Genomic DNA, 20,034 nt, shown 5'->3' with positions numbered 1-20,034 from the left:
TTTCTTTAATTCCAAAATTTATGCAAGTTTACAAATCAGTATACCACCACACAAAGTAGTGAAAGAAGAGAAGATTTGTTCAGCAACATTTTACTATATCATAACAATGTTCAAATATTGTTGAATTTGACATAGTATTGAAAGACTTTTTTAATATAAAGAATTAATGATTGAACAAGGAAATACAGGGAATACCATTACTTTCTTCAGTTCTATCCAATGCAATATTTACCTCTTAGAAAATATTGGTGATATGCTGTATCTAGTTCATATGAGCTCTATTGCCATTAAAAACCTGAAACAAGGTGGGAACTGACAAAGTGAAACAAGAACTTATTAATTATTAAAGTTAATAAATAGAAACATTACAGCAAAATATGTTGATTTCACTCCGTTTCTCCCTTTCTCTCTATACATATACTTCCAGGAGTTTTGATTTTTTTTTTTTTTCCAGATTTCTGTTAAATAGAAGCTTTAAGCTATTCTGGAGAATTTACTTTTTTTCTTTTTTTTAAATTTGATCCTCAAAATATTTTTGCATCAACCTAATAAAAGCTTTCAGAATCACTTTTTCTATTAAAATCTAGGTCCCAGCAGTCAGCATTGCACTGAGCTGTGTACAGTAAGAATACGGATAGAAACAATAATGGAACTAAATGTGGCCCGTAAAGGCAGGAGGCAAGTCTACCCTTTTTTTTCACCCTGAGTATGTTTTTATTTTAGTTTGCAGCAGTGGCACAGGTCTTAACTCCTTAAGAAATGACCAAAAAGAGATGATGTGAAAGCATTAAAAGATGCAGTTCAGGTGTGCCTGACAGTTTCATGCAAACGTAGGCTTTTAGCTTGGTTTGCTTTATCATTAAAGCATTAGCAGACATTAAGACATGGGTGGATATTCTAGTCCCTGCTTAGTATGCCAGCAGTGCTCACACAGACCTGTCCTGCTAGGTAGCCAGGTGACAGTGTGGCTCTTCCTACCCTGGCTCCAACCCCTGCCGGCTGCAGCCGATGAAGGGATTTCAGCTGATTCCCAGGCTGCCAGACTAGATTAGACATTTTTAGTCTGTGCTGGCTGGATCTTCCTCCCACTTTATGATGATACAAAATTAGGGCTCAGATTAAATTTATAGTCAGGTTAAATTACTGCTGTTTTGAAACAAATTCTCTGATGTAGCTGTAGAGGTACTTGTTACAGCTCTGAGTTTGAAGCATTTCTACAGGAAACAAAGCACTAATCTCACCTGGAAAGAGTGGTCTAATGGTCTAATTTCTTAATATCAGGGATGCTTTAATGCCTTTGTTTCACAGCTTTCATTTAGTTTTCAAGTTAAAAAATAAGAAGTGGTCACCTGATAAGGTTTTTACGTATCAACACTGAGGCTATGGTGCTTCTCTAAGAGGTACTTAGTGTGGCCAGAGCAGGTGGTGGTTATGCCCTGCCCCACATCACATCAGAGGTCAGGAAAGGCCACCACAGCAAGGGACATGGACAAACTGTAGGTAAATGAAAAACTCAACAAATAAATGCAGTCTTGTAGACCTACAAATGGCTGTGAATACTTTCAGTGATTTTGAAGAGATGGTGCTCCTGGTCCTAGCATGTTTCAAATCACCAGCTGAAATGGTATGTAGCTTAAGTAATCATTAGCATTCAGTTTAATTTTTTTTGTACTTGTTGAGTCAACATATATATTACAATTTGAGAAAATTCATATAGACTGTATTTCAGCTAAAAAGACTAATATGTATTACCTGAAAGGAGAGAGACAAGAGACATTGTAGAATCATTTACATTTTTTATGTGAAGAAATTAGGATTTGATTAAGCATCCACTCTTTTGCACCCACAGCAACATGGTATGATGCATGATTCTACTGATAAACATGATATATGAGGTAATTTCAGAAACCACTACTTCAAGCTACTAATTTTCTCTTTGTATGGCTGTAGACATCTGAGTTCATATATGACCCTGTGGAACATTAGGTATAATATGTGTAAGGTTTGTCATATGTTGTTGTTGACATTTAAATTATTTGTCCAGTTTGATAAAAATTAATATACTGCTCCCTATTAGCCAGCTGGACTGTACTATGTGTCGCATGGAAAGTGTTATTTTTGTTTTGCCTTTTCAGCATATTTTTATTTTTTCCTCAAGGATTACTCACTTATTAATTTATCAGGACTTATCCTGATTTTTATCTTCTAACAGGCATGCGGCCCCATAGACAAGTATACGGCATATTATTTCCAATGGGCTGTTGATGCAACTTGAAGACATTTCAAATCATCAATAAGGAGGGCTAGGAGATGCAGCAGAAACAGACCTCAGGCAGCTCAATAAGGTAAAGCAAACTTGCTTCACTTCACATAGTGACATACCAAATTCTCATTATTTTTTATTGCATGGATAACACTTTCCAGCTGTTGTTTTTCTGCCAGTTGATCTTTAGAATATAAAAATAGTATATACAATTCTATGTCTGTGTGTGGGTATAATACAAAATGGATAGTTTATAGTTCTAATTCTGCAAGCATACTACATTTTTACATAAGTTTCAATAAAGGCAAATCCTTTTGTCCAGTTACATAAATTTGCTTAATTAGTTTGCTGAATTGTGGGTCAAAGAATGCATCTGATTATCATAAAAAATAAAAAGAAATTAAAAATTAACTCAGCATCTCCATCGAGGCTAGTGTTCTGCCTCTAGCAATGGCTTGTAGTGAATACTTTAAAAAAACCTCCAACTCCAGAAGGAGGATAGGAAAAGCCTAAATGATACCTCACCTAAGTATCCTCATTTCTTATGACGTATTGCAGCTTGAAGAAGTCTGAGCTAGAAGTTGTATCCTCACCTTTGCATTTTAACTATTAAAATGAAAAGGCAGCACATAACTTTCCATCCATGCTCCAGGCCTAGAATAGAGGAATATGTTCTTGCAAATTCAAGTATTTAACTTCTTCCTAAGAGTTTAACAAGTTTTACTTTGCTTGTATAACCCATATGTACCCTGGCACGTGAGAGGAGCTACTGTCTTATATAAAGTATATATAGTCTTACCTTACCTTTGTCCAAGTTATTCTGCCTGTGCAACAGCTATCCTTCTGCCTTTAGTATCTTGGCTGCTTTCAAGTGTTTTGATGGGATTAAGGCAACACTGAGGTCTATTTAATTGCTTCACTTGTTTCCTTTGAAGTGAAATACTGTGTTTTATACTTCAAAGTCAACATAGTAGACCTTTAAATGATTTTGGACACACATTTCTAAATTTGGCAACATCAGCAAAAAAAAAAAGTTTAAGCAGAACTCTTCTAGTGTAAGTTTTAAGTTTACTCATCAAATTCTAAACATAAAAATTAGCATTGTACTAGAAGTGCTGACAAACCTTAACTCTAATGGCTTGATAATTCCTGCATGATTTAGTGCCAAAGAATACATTTTCACTGCTTCCTTGATGTCAAAGTAGTGTTTCTATATTTTTAAAATGATGGGCCTCCCAGAAGCTAAACTGTTTTCTGCAAATGGAATCCTAATGGCTCTTATTGATTCCATTAAAAAAGGAAGGTGCTGCTTGCTTTTATTTGCTACAAGCATGTAGATGGTTATTTTATTTCGTTATTGATATTTTGGGCCTTGTACCTCATTAGATTTTTTACTAAAATGTAAGGGATCCTAACGTCATAAAAATCTTCTTTAAAAATGGTTTACCAATCTCTTTAAAAATAATAGAGTGACAGCTGTTGGAACGCACTCTCCTGTTATTAGAAGTGCTCTTTGCTAAAATAATCCACCCCATTTATGCAAACCTGGTCTTGTTGTAAATAGCACTGAAGAGGGATATCTAATTTTAGCCACCAAATCGCCTTTCTGCCTTTAGGCTGACATCTAAAACAACAGCCTTCAATTTTATAAACTAAAAACATTCCACAAGAATCTATTGCAGATTTACTGAGGTAAAAATCACATCTACACAGATCTTTTATTGCCAGAAAAGGAAATACTTACACTTCATAATTAAAAACTGAACAGGGCACATAAAAGACAAAAATAAATTGTAATATGTACACACATTAGAAAGGATAAATAGCAAATATACTGTAATACTGCATTAAAAGTATACATATGTGAATTCCAGACCCACCCCCCAAATGTTGTGTACATTAATCAAAGGATAAATAAGTGCTAATATAAGACAGAAAATTTCTTAGTGTAAACAATGCCACGGGCTTTTAAATGGGCCTTTGGGCCAACTTAGAAAAATCATGTATTGCCTTTCACACTCCATACCACTTAATTTTAATAGTACTGTATTCACATATACTATTTCAAGATAGTATAAAAAATTACAAATCTAAGACGCATTCTTCACACTGAACAAAAGCAGGCTGCAGACACTCCAAGGATTTTCCTTCACTTTTACAGGACCACTGGCTGAAGACATACTGATCATCTGGGAGTTCTTCCTCAAAGCAATGCAAGAGTCCTTAAATGGAAAAAGTCACATTAGTAATCACTCCTCAAGCATACTAGCAAAGACTTCTGTGCCTAATTTTATTCTGCTTTTGGATTCACACTGGCATGATGTCGAAGTCACCACTGCCTGCCATGATGAGAAAGATAATGATCCCTCTGGTTTGAATGGCAAGTGACAGACAGCAGGGAGTGTTTCTAAACATGAAGCATTTCATTGAACGTTATCAAACTTCAAATCCTCTTTATGTCTTTCTGAGGATCCAGAGTATGTTAACATTAAAAACCAAAAAATATGTGGCTTGTTCTGTATGAATGTTCAATGTATTTTCCTGAAGCATGCACATTGGGATTTAAAAAAAAACAGATGAGTTAATTTCTGGCAACTGTATTTACTGGCACCAAAGAAAATGACAGTTCTTCACTAAAGTACTGATAACATGAGGACTTATGGCTTGCTGTCTTTTTAAGACAGGCTGTAGCCACTAAAAAAAAACCAAATAAACATGCACAGTTGCTCACACACTCTTTTTTTTTTTTCCTTTAAATAATTCTTCCCACTGTGCATCATTAGGCAGTTCCATCCATTCCACTTTTCTCTGTGGACTGACAAGCGAAGACTCTCTTCCCCCAGCTCTCAGTCCTTTTCACACACCCCCTCCCTCGCAGTTACCCTCAGTCACAACCCTATGAAATCTGATGAGTTCCTGGTAGCCAGGCTCTCAAACGATTGTCTTCAGCACTTCCTGACTTGTGGAGCTCTGATGAAGAAGTCCACCAACTTGTCTGTGTGGGGTAGCCACAGACTGGTCTGTCTGAACACGGACAAATGCTTCACGTGAGTTCTCCTCCTAGACAAATCATTTGTCCATTGATAAAGACGAGGGCCGCTTTCTTCATTAACATGAGGGTAAACTGTAGCACACACTCATACTTAAGTTCCAGTGCAATCTCAGGTCTTCAGGATGCAATGATTTCCCAAAAGAAAACTGTTACATGAAATATGGGATGTGGTCAAACTGTTATGGACGATGAAACCTGAAAAGATAAATTAAAAAACTTGGAATTATATTATTTCAACTGAAAATGAACCTGATCCTCATCCTGCTCTCATAGCTGTTTACTTTTTTGGCCCAAACAGAATTATTCCTGATTTTCCTGGTCTATGTGGGTTTAGAGGCACACCTATTATCACTCGCTGTCCATCTCTCTCTACTTATAAAACCAAACAGGGATTTGGTGTGGCTCAAGCACTGGTGTATCACTGTCTGACCATACCATTAACCTGTCACTGTGGTCCCTGGCATGGTTTGGCTTGGGTCAGCCAGCTCTTTCAGGTACTGCCTGGGTGTGTTTGGCATCAGCAACAGGCAACCTGGGTATGGGGAGACGTCACCTTGTTTTAGGGTGAGAGGGATAGGTTAATTGTATGAATTCAAGCTATGCCAAGCCTGCCTCAGGGCCAGAGAACAGTGTCCAGTCTGTTTTGTTTGCCAGTATAGATTTAGCCATAATTGCATCCACTATTTGGATGACAGTAGCTACTATGGGAAAAGCTTTGATAAACCATAAGACTTAAATTTCTGGGTTTTAATCCTTGTGCAAAATGAGGCTAAAAATGGTTGCTTTTTTTTCAAGTAAGCAACAACTTTTATAGCACTGCAGATGCTTTCTTCCTATTATCAGCTGAGGCACATGAAGGCCCAAATATATCTCACGGTTTTTTAGGCTTTTAGGTAGAGCATGTACATTGCTCCAGATTGCCTGTATGATGGCTAGAGAGATGGATTGCTCCAAAAGGTGTCACCAACCTTTTCTACAATAAGTTAGGAACCTACAGCAATTGAAATTCTAACTCAAATGTAATGAATCCAAGCAAAAGGGTAAGAAGGACACCAGTATCAGGTTCTCAATGTATCTATCACCAGACATAAATATCTCTTTAAATGGCTTATAAAATGTATCTGTCCATGAAGTAGTAAAATATGCAACAGCTTGAAAAAAGGCACAGGTAATGATGCACGTAATACAATGGATTTACCTAAGTTTTTGTTTGACACATTTTCTCTTAACAGTTCCAGAGAAGAGAAAACAAGCCATACATTACCCCACATTACAAGCTGATTCAGTACAATACAGGGATGCATTTCTCAAATAAAGGAGGTGTACACAAAAGCTGACATTCACAAGTATGCAGCTCATCTGCTAAGTGAAGGTACAGTGGACTGCAATAAAGACATAGGGTTTTTGTATTTGTGTTGAACGATATAGTGGACTATATATAGCATTTCCATTAGAAACACCTCATTAACTAATATCCTCTTTCCAAACTTCTATGTATTTCTCTATTTTTAGAAACTTGGTTTCTTGGATTCTCTCATGAAATAACAGAAAGAAGCAGTCTAAATTACTAGGAGTAGAAAAACAGTTAAACTGACAGTCATTGCTGTAAATGATGAACCATTTTAATTTTCTGTGTTTAAAATAAAATTTTAACAATTCAAATATGTTGTAAGTACTGATTAGAATATTAAAGCATCTTATATTTAATCTGTAATAACATAGGAAACCATATCCTATAAACTATTTTTTGTTTAGTAAGCAGCTTCATTGTCTCATTCTATCACAGAACTTTATGAATAAGGCTTTGTTAACCAGCTGCCAATGCAAGTGCCTTTTGGTTTGCATTATTTCAGTGATCTCCTTGGAAAGAATCAATCTCTCTAGCTAGAGGCTTCTGTCTATGGTTTTCTTAAATCACTTTTTTTTTATCAATCCAAATGTAGCAGAAACTACATAATTTTTAATGAGAGGTCCCAGAGGAAATGGGATCTCTTTTTATTTTCAAAATTGCAATTGACTTAAAACATCTGCACCTTATTTTGCTCTTAATTAGCTTTTTCCAGTGTTACTCTTCTGACTTCCGTGCAGTGACTCCACAAAATGATCAGTGAAACAAAAGAGGGTGGAGAGGGAACAGAGAACCTGATTTCTCTCATGTTGAAATTCTTTCAGGACCCTATGGAACCATTGCCTGTATTTACCATTATTTGGCTGTGCCTATTTTTTGCTCCATTTTCCAAGGCCCTCCTCGAAAAAAATAATTCACTTTTTAACTGGTTTGTCACTCCACTGGATTCCTGGTTCAGCTTTCAAAAATCCAATTGTAATAAGTCCCAACTGTTTTCGAACCTCATGAAAAAATATCCGATTATTTTTGTATGATTCATGCCTATCTGTTACTTATGCTTCGATATTGCAGTGCAACTCAGGAAACACAACAATGTAAGCAGGGAGTTGGTTTCTATACCTGCTATTTTTATTCTCTACCTTGGGATGTCCTTTTTTTAAAAAGTGGTATTTTTATATATTCTGAAAAAGATACATTACCTAGTAGCTGAAGAGACAATTACATCAGACGCCAAATGAAGATATACATCTCCATGTTTGAAAAGAACATTTTCTAATTGTCAGAATGTGACACTAAATTAAAACCTTGCCTCCTGGTTCATCTCCTGGCTTAGGTTTGCTGCCTGTGAAACTGGTTTGATTTTCTGAAAATGAATTTGTTCACGTTGTATCTACACAGAAGTAACGTTACATTATTATTAAAAAAAATATCCATGTTTTGGTGAGAAAGGAATCACTGAAGTTGTGAAATCAGGCAATGAAGCAGAAGAGGCATGAAACATCCATATCCCATTTTGAATTTTCCTGTTACACACTCTTAAATTAGAAGGTTCACACTAGGATCCCTAGCTTGGATCCTGAGTTTGGTTGAAACAGTAACAGGAAACAGAAAGGATGCTGTCTTAGGCAATTATTTTTATTTGACTTAATTCTCTGTAGAAGCAAAGACAATAATACTGTGTACGCAACATTGGCTGATCCTAACAACAAGTTTTGCTTGCTGGTGTCCATTTTCAGCCTTTGTAACTTCCAAGAAGCATGAACATATGCCACAGGGATGACAGGAAATGTCTCCCTCCCCCTAGGAATAACTGCCAAATTTTAAGGCCTGCTAAAAACTATGGACACTTCAGAGCTCTTGAAAACAATAATGCTTCAGACAACAATTTGGTTGTTATCCAAAGCAGAGAACAAAACAAATCCAGATTAACAGATAAGAAGTGGCAAAAAGGGAATCTATCTTGTTTCCTAGAAACTGCTGCCAGGCACCTAGGTGACCCTTAGAAAGCTTGCCAAAAGACTGGCAAGATTTTCTGAAGTTCAACACATCATCTAGTTTTCACTTAGCAAATGCATCTACAAAAATGTATACTTTCATGAGCAAGGGAGTGCTGCCAGAGAAGGAAATTCCTTTATTTTTGTGCGCTTGAGGACTACTAACTTTATCTGTGAGAACCACTGAGTTCTTTCAAAGGACTATTTTTTAGATGCCCCAAACAATCTTTTTCTGTGCAACCAATCCATTGCAGTCACTTTCACTGCTGTACCAACTAGAGATGGCATCAGCAACACTGGGAATTCTAACAGAATCACTGGGAATTCTAACAGAATCACGGATGAGATTCAAGGAGACTCATGGTAGGAATCCATACAAATCATGACACGACTGCAGAGGACTTGCAGAAAGGCAGAGGGTTGCTGTCACGCCCATGTCTCACACTTATGCAAGAAGAGGGATTCACCCACCTGGTAAATTGCCGACTTTCCTCATGTACTTCCATTTCTGTGCTTTTAAATTCATTCAGTTCTTTCCGTATTGCTGCCTAATAAACAACAATGATATATGCAACTGTAAGAAATATGAATTTTAAGCAAAGTAATGAATATGAAAGGAACCTTTTGCACTTTCCTTACAGTTCCCATTTCAAGTCTCCCTTACTATAATCCACAGCTCTCACACATTTCTGATCATCAACATGAATTACTTTTTTCAATTACAGCTGTTTGAAGCAGTCTTACATTACAAAGAAACCCAAAGCATCAAGCACCAACAATAAACAAACACCAAATCTACTTCAACGGGTGAACCAAGCCCCCACCGGAATACGAAATAGGGCACTTCCTACAGACAAAAATGGGCAAGGGATTGGGTTACTTTGCAATCACTTGATGAATATGCAGCCAGGAGGGGGTTGTATCTCCAGGCACAGCCCCTGAGGAGCTGGTGAGTCACTCCACCTGCACAGGCACCGTGCACACAGCAGGGGCCTTGTCTCTATCTCCCCACTGGAGACAGGTCTTCAGGAATGCAAGATGAACAGCAATTTTTTTTAAGTGGAATTAGTCATTTAGTTTGATTAGTTTTATGTAAAGTGACATGAAATATTTGGACATTTCAGGCTTGTGTTTTCAGTTGGCAGATACTGAGGAACAGCAAAAATTCAGTGCATTTGTCAAATGCTTTGTTGCTTATGTTAAGAGACTGATAAGCAATTTACTTCATCAAGTAATAAATATAACTTCTGAAATATTCTAATATACTACAAGGGGTTTTACTTCTATGCCACATGCCTTCCTACCTTTACTGTGAAAGGAAATGGCAGTTTATTCTTACTCTTTTCTTTCACTATTTTAAATAAAGACAGTATCATTTCATTAAGCCCTAAAGAAATGTCATCTGGTGTGTATCTTTTCAATGCAGAACAGGCAAGCAGCATGATAGAATTAGAGCATCACCAGACTGCAGTTTCATAAATGAGAAACTTCATTTTAAGCAGGGAATGGTTCTGTTTAGCCACAACAGCATGCTTACATGAAACTGCTGTTATAGCTAGGAAAGGGGCAGCAATTTCTGAGCACCAAATCAGCAGGAAAAGACACTAGAGCTCCAGCTCCTTAATATAGTTACAGTACAATTTTCTGCTCCCACTGGAATTAGAAGAATGACTTCCCTGGGAAAAAAAACGAGTGAGGGAGTTTCCAGGCAACCCTGGGTATGCCTTTCTGCTAAGGCCAACAAACATGGGGCTCACAGAACCAGCCCTGGGCACCTGTTCATTACAAAGTTAATTGAAATTAAAAACTGCTATACTGAAGTAGGTAGAAAACTCCATTGTTTTTAATAGTTCAGTGTACCCTGGCTGGACTCAGGTCAAAGTGGAGGAGCTGGGTGCTCTAATCTCCCACACACTATGTGAGGATTAGACAGTGCTCAGCACCTCCCAGAAACAACACATACACACACTTCTGGCTACATTTTTAATGTCTCCACCTTGACTTGATATGAGATTCTCATTTGATTGTAAGAAAGATGAGCTGGCAGGTTTTTAATATTAATATTAAAAAATGCAAGCTGAAATAAAATTAGTGCTTCACTATGTTGAGCTAAAAGACAGTGAGTGCTTGCACATATCTCTTTTCATGTCAAGCACATGTCATCGGACTTCCATAAAAGTAGGTTCAGATCCACTGCTAAAAGGGCCAGTACTTTTTGCTACCTAAATCCTACAGCTTTCCTTTTTAAGTTCCTTTCCTATTAAGTGGTATAGGATGGAAATGGAAGAGTATTTTATGGTAATCTTTGATCTGAGAGTCACAGAATCCTTTGTCTCATCATTTGTAGTTAGGTAGAGGAACTATAAGCTGTACATTTTAGGGGCAAATTTCCCATGAAGCTGCACTGCATGCACACAGTCAGCTCCTGCACTGGTTGTTGTGGCCAAGATCCCCGAGGAGGATAAGGCAGCTTCTACCTTTTTGCACTCAAATGAGTTGCAAAAGTAACTCTCAGTGGTAGAATTCGCCTGAATTCCACAGGTCAGGGCCACCTTTGCTAAGCATTTATCTGGCTTAGCAAGGATTTAAAAATTAGAAAAATTAGGAAAAAAAGATTAGAAATTCTGGGCTGAACTGTCATAACAGAGGTGGCAAATATGGTCTTAGTGGGCACTTGAGTGGGTTTTCTTATCTGCAAGCAATAGTACCATGACAATCTCGCTGTCTCCAGCAGATGTCATTTGTGATGCTGGCATCAAGAGAATGTAAACCAGAGGAAAGCACCACAAAAATAACAGATGCAAGCATTTTCTTATAATCTACATTTGTCCCTTGCCTTGTCTGCAGGAGTTAACCTGGCCCAAGGCTTGTCAGCACGACGGTCATAATCCGGAGAATCCGTGACTTCCACATACTCGTTAAATCGAAGGATTCTTCTTGCTTGAAGTTCAGCCACTGTAGGCCTCAGACTGAGCTGTAAGCAGGAGGCAGAAAATAATACACTTAATAAGATGAAATAAAGTAAAATAAAATCCGAGGGTATGATGTAATCTCAAGAGAACTTTAATGGTATTTCTAAATAGGGTCACTTTCAGGTGTCTATAAAAAGGCACCATCCCGGGAGTGCTGCACAGGAATGGGGAGGCAGCACAACCTAATTTTTTCAATTATAAAAATAGTCTTCGTCAGGCAGGTCACAGGGAATCATGACAGTTATCCCTGAAATATTAATTGTGACACTGCAACTGTCACAGCATTTACTCTGCTAGGCCATTTGCATCAATGATTATACAGTTTGCTGTGTTAAACTGTAATACTGAAATAAGCAGGATTTGGAACTACCTGCCTAACTAAAAAAAATTGGTTTTGACCATCTGGGGGTCATTATGATGCCAAATTGTTTCACTCACCTCAAACAATATTCACTTTAATTAACTAAGGATGATCATATTAAGGAAACTGTATTTTTGCAGAGAAGAGCAGACTAGAGATACTTATGAAAACTCCCCACATCCTGTCCCAGAACAGCAGACCCATAACTGCTCCATTTCCAGGGACAATGAGCATGATCCCACCTGCAGAAGCTAGGACCACCAATGTGGTTAGAAGATCAGTGAAGGGATTTTGTAGGACTTACATTGCTTTGCTGCCCCCTTCACTGCTCTAAGATCTACAGGTGTGGCTGCCCTCCAACATATGTGACAACTCACAGAGGAAACATGTCACTTATCTCCCCTGCTTACACAGACAAATATTAAGCATGGCCAGACTCTGTATGCTTTTCCAGGTGTGGGAAACTGGACAGGATGGAGTTTGGCTTGTACTGCTTTTTAAGCAGATTTCTAATCTGGGGACATGACCGATGGACATCTGAAGTAATGTCTACACAATGATTTTTAGACTTTTATAAAACATAATTCTATTTTCACGAATACACAATACAAAAAACACATCATCACCTTTCTACTGAGTCTACGTTTTATTTCTCTTTTGGCTTCCTGTTCCTCTTCTTCATTCTTCTCTGTTTTCAGAAGAGATAAAAAGGAGTGAATATTTAAGTATTATAACTGCACATAATGTATACCTGTTGGTTGAAAGCTTCAGAACTTTAAGTTCTGGCTCACATTTCCTCATATTCCTGGATGGTGCTGCATGAGTTGTCTGCTTTTTGGCTTTTGTTTGCTCTCATTCTTTTCCCTATCCGCATTTCCCCTGATTCTGTAGACATCTCAAGTCAACTGTTGGTCACGAGCACAGCAAAGAGGAGGTGCCTGTCATTTCCTTTCTGTGCATCAGCAAGCAAGTACCCTGAAAGAGCTGTCTAATGTTTCAGTTAATTATTTTAACAAAAAACTCACTGTTGCTTTTACTTCCAACATGCCATCTCTTGACTTTAGAGTGAGAGTCTAGTTATTCATAAGTGTTAAGAAAAAAGTTTGCTCTGAGTATTTAAATCAGACAAGCATCTTCTACTGCTACAGGACACAATGAATCAATGAGATTTGTTTCACTGTCATTTGTTAGTGCAAATTGCTTTTATTACTTAATTTTTTTTTTCTGGTTTTATAATGGGGGCATAAGATTCAGCCCTCTTGGTTAAGGGCCACTGGCTATACCAGATAAATGAGTACAGCATAAATATACACGTGCATTTTTGGAATGTATTTGGGCATGTGACTAAAATGTGGTTTTAACAAATTTCTGTGCTAACCAAACTTGATTTCTTGATTGACAGTGAAAAGCACACTTACAAAGACATGTTCATATGGGCTTAGCATGTTTCTAGATTGATGTACAGTTTGGAGAATATTATTTGCCCTTTCAGTCCACCTCTGATGGTTATATTCTGAAATATTCTATCTAGAGATATCCATAAAATTTTGATCCTGTTTTATTCACGGTTTAGGATTACAGACACCATGTTATAGTTCAAGGGTAACTATAAATTTAAAGGAATTAATTTGCTCTGGATACAGCCAACCTGTATAGATGAAAAGGCAGTTTTAAATCCTAGTATAGTCGCATTTGCCCTGTTTCCTGTGTCCAGCTTGCTATGTTAGTATAGGTAACCTGGCTACAGAAGAGTTTGTGTATCATGACTTACACACTGGAGGCAACGCTACAACAGGATACCTTGCGGTACTTGCAGATTTCCTTTGCTAACTCAAAGGCTTTCATAGAAGAAAAATACAAGGGAGAGGAGAACAGGACAAATAATTAAAATGAAAAAGAAGAAAGATACAGTAGGAAAAAGGCAACGCCAGCCCAAGATCTGCTCTGTGAGAAGCATCCAACACCAACCCCAGGTTTCCAAGAGCAAGATGCAATCTCACAGTCTTGCTGCCAGGATTAGGCTGGATCTCATATTGGTGGTGATTTTACTGAGATACTGAAACGTGGATGTAATTTATGGTTTATTAATAGCTTTTCTCTTAAATGGAAAAGAAATTGATGGCCTGTTTCCATAGAGGAACGGTAAATGGACTAAAACTGAAGTATGAAGAGTTACAGATTAATCTACATTTAAATTTTTTAATTAATATATCTATCAATAAACAAATTGGGTGTATTTAAGGACTTTGGACTCTAAATGAGAACTCTTTTCATAAAATCCTCACCTAAAAAAAAAAATCGAAAGCTCTCTAGCTGTTTTAGGACAGATAAATCATCTGCAGGCTTTTGTTTAAACATCCTGTCTTTGCAATCAGTAGACATTGTAGCTGAGGTAATTAAACACAAACTATTAATTTGGGGTTCCATTCACCTGGGAATCATCTGACATAAAAAATTTTGTCCCTTCATGAATGGACTACCTTGGAAACTCTCCAGTAGCAGACATAGCAAAAAAAAAGCAGCTGAATATACACATCACTGTACTGTCCTTTCCTTAACTTAATTCATAAAATAAATTATGCATTATTCATATCTTGACATTTCTTTGCTATCTAAACCAGTGTCTCCTAAGAAGCAGCAACAAGATGCTTCACGTAAGAAATAGGAGCTCAGACTGCTTAATGCATACCTTAAGGAACTACCAACAGCATGGTCACCTGAAATGCTGTTTTTCTATATTTTGAGGGAGGATACAATACCGTAAAAGAGTTAGTCTGGACATTTAGGAAGGTTGAAGGTTAGCTGCCTATCCCAAGCTGTAAAGCTACCTCCCTGTGGGTACCAGATGACTGCACAAAGGGACAACTGAACAAGGGAAAACACCCAAAAATAGGCAACACGCAAGGCCGTCATTATAGCTGCTGGGCAGAGGTCCAGGCAGGTCCTGGAACAGGCTGTCGAAGAGAGATGGTAGCCCATCTTCTGGAGGACAATACCAGCAGGAGGCACTAGGCCCTTCCTTCACTCCTGATGCAAAGCAGGAAGGATCAAACCCATGGGGAACAGATAGTCTTCTGTGTGAGAGGTCCAGGGACAGGATGTATTTTATACATTCAAGTTGGTTTACTTCTAGGAATAAAACTCAAGAGCTAAAGGAAATGGACTGAAATCTGGTGGTTGCTGCTAATCTACTGAATCTGTTGTTTGGCAAACAGGCCTCTGTCTCTGGCACTGACTCATGCCTAAAGCACCAATTTCCCACCTCTGGCCCGCTGGGCAGAGCGGTGCTTTAAGCCTGGTGCTACAGAAACACTGCCTGGATACAAATTCCTACAAGCAGTAAAATCTACAGTGTATTTTTGTTCTTTTAAGGTAAAAGTTTTGAAAGTTGCTGTAATGAGTTAAGAAGATATGTGATGCTAAAAATAATGGGTCTGGTGCCCCTGGTTCCTTCAGGTATTGTGGAAAATTCCAGCCAGAGGGCCAAGATCTGGCTGCAGGTGACTCACTTGCCCAAACAGGAACACATTAATGCACAGAAACACACTTCTGCTTTCCACCTTAAAAGCAGATCTAATCTGTGTAGCGTGGAGAAAGAAAATATAAACACAGCATTCCCAGCTGCAAGTCCCCTCCTCAGATGTCCCGCTGCTGCCTTATTGGCAAAGGACCAGCCTAGCAAGCGCCCTTTGCTTCCAGAAGTCTCTGGTTAGATCCCAGCAAAACTATGGGTTCCCTCCTTCCCTGCCTGCACCTCCTAAGAGGTCAAACTGGGTTCTGAATCCTAACTGAAACAATTTTGTTTATCATCACTTATTGTGGCCATTGAGTTAAACAATCCACTCTCCAAAGTCAAACCTGCAGCCTCCCTGGCATCTATACCTTATTGCTCCTGCAACTTTTGCCATATTAAATTTGGTCACCTTCTGTTCTTTGGGACATTTGTTTTGTAGCACAAGGGGAAAAGAGAAAAGAGAATTTTTCCTGCCCGAGGACTGTTCTGTTCTTGACCAGAAAGTACTCCTGGTGTACTGAACTTTCCATTGTGTCCCTATGGGATTAGCTATGTTTAGACTTCTCTGTGGGCTTGCTAGGGAAAGAGAAAGAAAAGACAAACAAAGCACTTGCTCCTCGCAGTGCTCTGAAACACATAAAGTGGTTTCTTTCTCTTTCCTGATTTTACATTAATATTCCTTAACTAGCACTGAGAGCTAAAGCCAGTTTTGTATAAAGCCAAACCCTGTCTTCTACAAAGCCATTACTGGCAGGCATACAGGTGCACTGTACATGAAGTTCACTGTCCTTTACCAACACAGGAAAAAAATACAGTTATCTTAATCTGAAATTCTTGGAAGACTAGAAAGTTTCTTTGCCATACTGCAATACTATAAATACTGTTGGTTCAAAGCCAGTACACAAGAAACCTGTCTTTATAAAAAACACAGGGCTTTATGTATTCCTTCAAGTGGACTCTTGAGTTATCATAACTTTGTTTTAGTATGGGAAGTCTCAGAAGTCTGGATAGTTTTATTCAAACAGTTTTTATAGAAATCCGCCTGCAATGCCTTGCGATCATACTTGGAAACCGGATTTTCAGTAACTGGTTTATCTGGTAATATCATCAAAACAAAACTTCTTGCAAAACAGACTTCCTCACTAACTGGATATACAAAAAAAAGAGAAAAAAATACGGATTTTTTTTTTAACCTCTTAGAGGATTTGAGCTGAACTTAATTCTGAAGTAAACATTTGGACCTTTACAGCTTAATGTAACCTCAAAGTCTATGATAAATATTACTCAAAACAATACTTCCCCTTAGCTGCAATTTGTATACATGCAATAATATAACCCCTCCTCCCCATCCACTGCTTAAAAATAGGAAGAAGGAAACTTTATGAAAGAAATCCCAACTTACTCACAAAAGCTGACTACACCAACAAAGGCATTTAAGACATGTAAACATTTTCAAATGATCCACGGGAAGGGAATGCAATAATTTTGATTTAAAATATGAGTGCCTTAGGGCTGAGAGAGAACTTGCACCCTGAAAGGGCTCTGAGTCAGACTGTCACCACAAATCCTGGCTTGCTTTGGTTCACTTTGCTTTTTACAGATCATTTTCAACTTGAAATATTTTGTATCTCAGAGATGAGCAAAAAGCAGTTTTGGATTCTCCATGTGCTTGCCAGGGACTCTGTGACTTTTTGTGATTTACCATTCTGCTCTCCAGCCTGTATTTTTTGCTCTCCCTTGCCTATTTAAGACAGCCCCTCAGCAGCAGCAGGGGAGGACAGCGGGAGGCACTGAGTGTAACGCTTGGTACACTGCCAAAAGCTTAAAGTAAACAAGTAGAAACAGGAGAAGAAATTATTAACTGCTTTCAAGTCTTGAGCTACTTATTGCAAAATCAGTGAATAGAAAAAAACATTGGCAAAAGTGATATTAAATACATTGCAGGTTGGCTACTAGGTTAGCTATCTCAAGATAAACGAGACCGAAAGGGCAATAAGGGAGCCCAGCTGGTGCTCCCAGCTCAGTGGCCATATCTTGGCCCACCAAAGATGTTTTGGAATTACCTTTCTCACATAGTCCAGCATGAGCAATCTGTGATATAAAAAAATATTCATATTTCAAATTTTATCTTTATTTATCTATGCAATGTATAGGTTCAGAAAATGCAGTTTTAGGAAGTCTATTCACATTAGGTGCTGGATAGGAGTCCCATGACCCCTTTTTTGTGCACACATGAACTGTAGCTTCCCTCTTCAATAAGACATGGAGCGATTTGGCATCTGAGAGCTTGTACAACAGCAGTAAGATTTTATTAGCACGGATGGTTGCCTGAAAGCCAATAATTGCTGACTCCTCTGATTTGCTGGCTTGATAAAGTGACAGAGTCATCAGTCCATGGATGTTGTCAGGCAAACAGCCCATTTTCTTTCCCTCCATTACCATGCCACACATCAGGGTTGCACAACTCTTCTGAATGATTGTTGGAAATAACAGCATTATTCCTTCTCTTTCATGAGGTGTGAAAAGTTCTCATGTCCTAAGAATAGATGGATTTTTTGATTTTTTTGGTATGTGTGAAAGACTTGCGTGTGCGTTTTCTTCATTTATTTCTTCTACTTAACCATCAAATACTAGTTACTCCCATAGAATGAATACAGGGCTAGATGGAGTTGGGCATGGCAACTGCTATACTATGTGTTTAGGTAACACCCATATTATGGAAAGATTCATAAAGGAAGACAAAAACTTCCTGTTCTGAAGAGTTTGCCAGCCTAAGAACAAAACCAACATAAGTAAATGGGAGAATAGGAATAGAGGATAAATACCTAATGTACTTCATTCCTCTGCCCTTGACTATTTGAATTAAAGACTTTTTTTTCCAGCAGGGATATTGAGGAAGGATTTAATAAATGGGACGATATTTGGTGAGAATGTCTCATGAAGGTTTCAGTACAGAAGACATTTATGTCAAAAGTGAATATGAAGGCGAGCGTGCTGAAGTACTCGGCACATACCTATTGTCTTTCCTCTGAATACTTTGCCTTACCTCTTTCTACTCCTCCTTCCAAACTCTGTCCTTACATCCCACCTTTGTCTCCTACTGATATTCTCTCCTCCTCCTCATAAAAATTAGGTGGAAAGTCAACTAGCCTAGAACTACTTCTAAGGGGTATCTAAATCATTCCTGGTCTTTTGGGACCACCTTCAAGAAGTGGGATTGTGACAAGCAAAATTTGGCATATTGAATATATGCTCTTTTCACGGCCACAGTTACAGGTTAGTATATAAATCTAGTGTTGACACATTATTTTCTAGAACATAATTTCTCTCCAGTTATGGATCTAATACTGCAGCAATAATTACGGGCTTCCATATGAATCCAACACATGCTCATTTCCTAAGTAAATACTAGCTGAAGCCTGAATAAAATACTTACGCTTCAGGATATTTCTTTGCTCTAGCTCTTCAGTTGTAGGCCTCTGGCTAAGTCTCCTGTGAGAACAAAGTAAATGACTGATTTAAAACCAGATTCAAATAATAAATTCCAATTTGTAATACAGAACATATTTTGTAATGTCAAAAGGTATTTCTCATATGGCTGTGCTGTTCTTTGCCAGCACAGGTAATTTCCAGACAGTTATAATAACTGCACATGTAACCATAGTGGCAAGTGGCTGTTTGTTTTAAAAGATGTACTGCTGCCACTTGAACACATAAATAACTGATAATTGAATAATACTACAGAAATTGCACCACAAATTAAAATTCCTCACAGGTGTATGAAAGAATTCATAAATCTTCTTTTGTTCCCAAGCACCATCTTTATGATAAGTAGTGCAATTGTAAGACTATTATCAGATATTCTGAATGCAAATCTTATTACTTTTTAAAAAGAAGAAACAACAACAAAACCCACAAGCTGTTCATTTGTCACTGAATTGTACGTACAGTACAATTGGGAGTTTTAACTGAAACTTAATTTTATTTAGTTACCTATATATAACAACTACCCTTACAGAAAAAACCAAATTGAGATTTTAATTTTCTGGTTTGTATAGTAAAGAACATGGTTGATGTTGTCTCTATGTTTACTAAACAAGTTCACTTGCTCACTTGAGAAAAGGAGCATGAAAAATTCCAGCAGTAAAACTTATTTTGCAGATTTGTCGAAGATAGGTGTTCCTCTGTCCAGCAACACTCACACAGTTCACTATGAACTGTCTTCAGCGTCGTGAAACTCATCCAATTCAAATCATGCCTGGACTTCCAGATGTGTCTCAAAGGAATGGCAGACCCTGCCCCTGGCTGAGCTGTGGAAAGAGATTTCCCACCAGACCTTGATGCTGCCAAGTGTTGATCACCACGCTGGGAATTTTTAAGGAACTTGGTGTCAAACTTCGTTGTGATTTTGGGTATGAGCACAGCCCTGACACACACAGACATTGTCTCCTGCCACCAAAGCAGAGCTGTATGGGGAGCATGTCAGCTCTCCAGCAGAACCCACCATGTCCCTGTGCAAGGAGATCGGGG

At 38.1% G+C, this 20,034-nt stretch overlaps 1 protein-coding gene across 5 annotated transcripts in view; it reads right to left on the bottom strand.

Moving 5' to 3' along the window:
• The window catches only part of PHACTR2 (phosphatase and actin regulator 2), a 135,926-nt gene continuing 115,892 nt past the window's right edge, over window positions 1-20,034 (bottom strand). For 4 of the 5 annotated variants that reach the window (XM_017825887.1, XM_017825890.1, XM_017825889.1 and 1 more), the window contains 5 exons: window positions 18,941-18,996; window positions 12,617-12,678; window positions 11,494-11,631; window positions 9,129-9,205; window positions 1-5,510 (listed from right to left, as the gene is read on the bottom strand). In XM_017825887.1, coding sequence (XP_017681376.1) covers window positions 5,495-5,510; window positions 9,129-9,205; window positions 11,494-11,631; window positions 12,617-12,678; window positions 18,941-18,996 — 349 coding nt within the window. In that variant the 3' untranslated portion in view covers window positions 1-5,494. Of the gene's footprint in view, window positions 5,511-9,128; window positions 9,206-11,493; window positions 11,632-12,616; window positions 12,679-18,940; window positions 18,997-20,034 lie in introns of those variants that run through there. The other variant, XM_017825891.1, reaches the window with a different exon arrangement.

This window comes from Lepidothrix coronata, unplaced genomic scaffold (genome assembly GCF_001604755.1).
Source record: "Lepidothrix coronata isolate B3197 unplaced genomic scaffold, Lepidothrix_coronata-1.0 Scaffold123, whole genome shotgun sequence".
Taxonomy (NCBI): Eukaryota; Metazoa; Chordata; class Aves; order Passeriformes; family Pipridae; genus Lepidothrix; species Lepidothrix coronata.
This window is presented reverse-complemented; position numbering and strand designations above follow the sequence as displayed.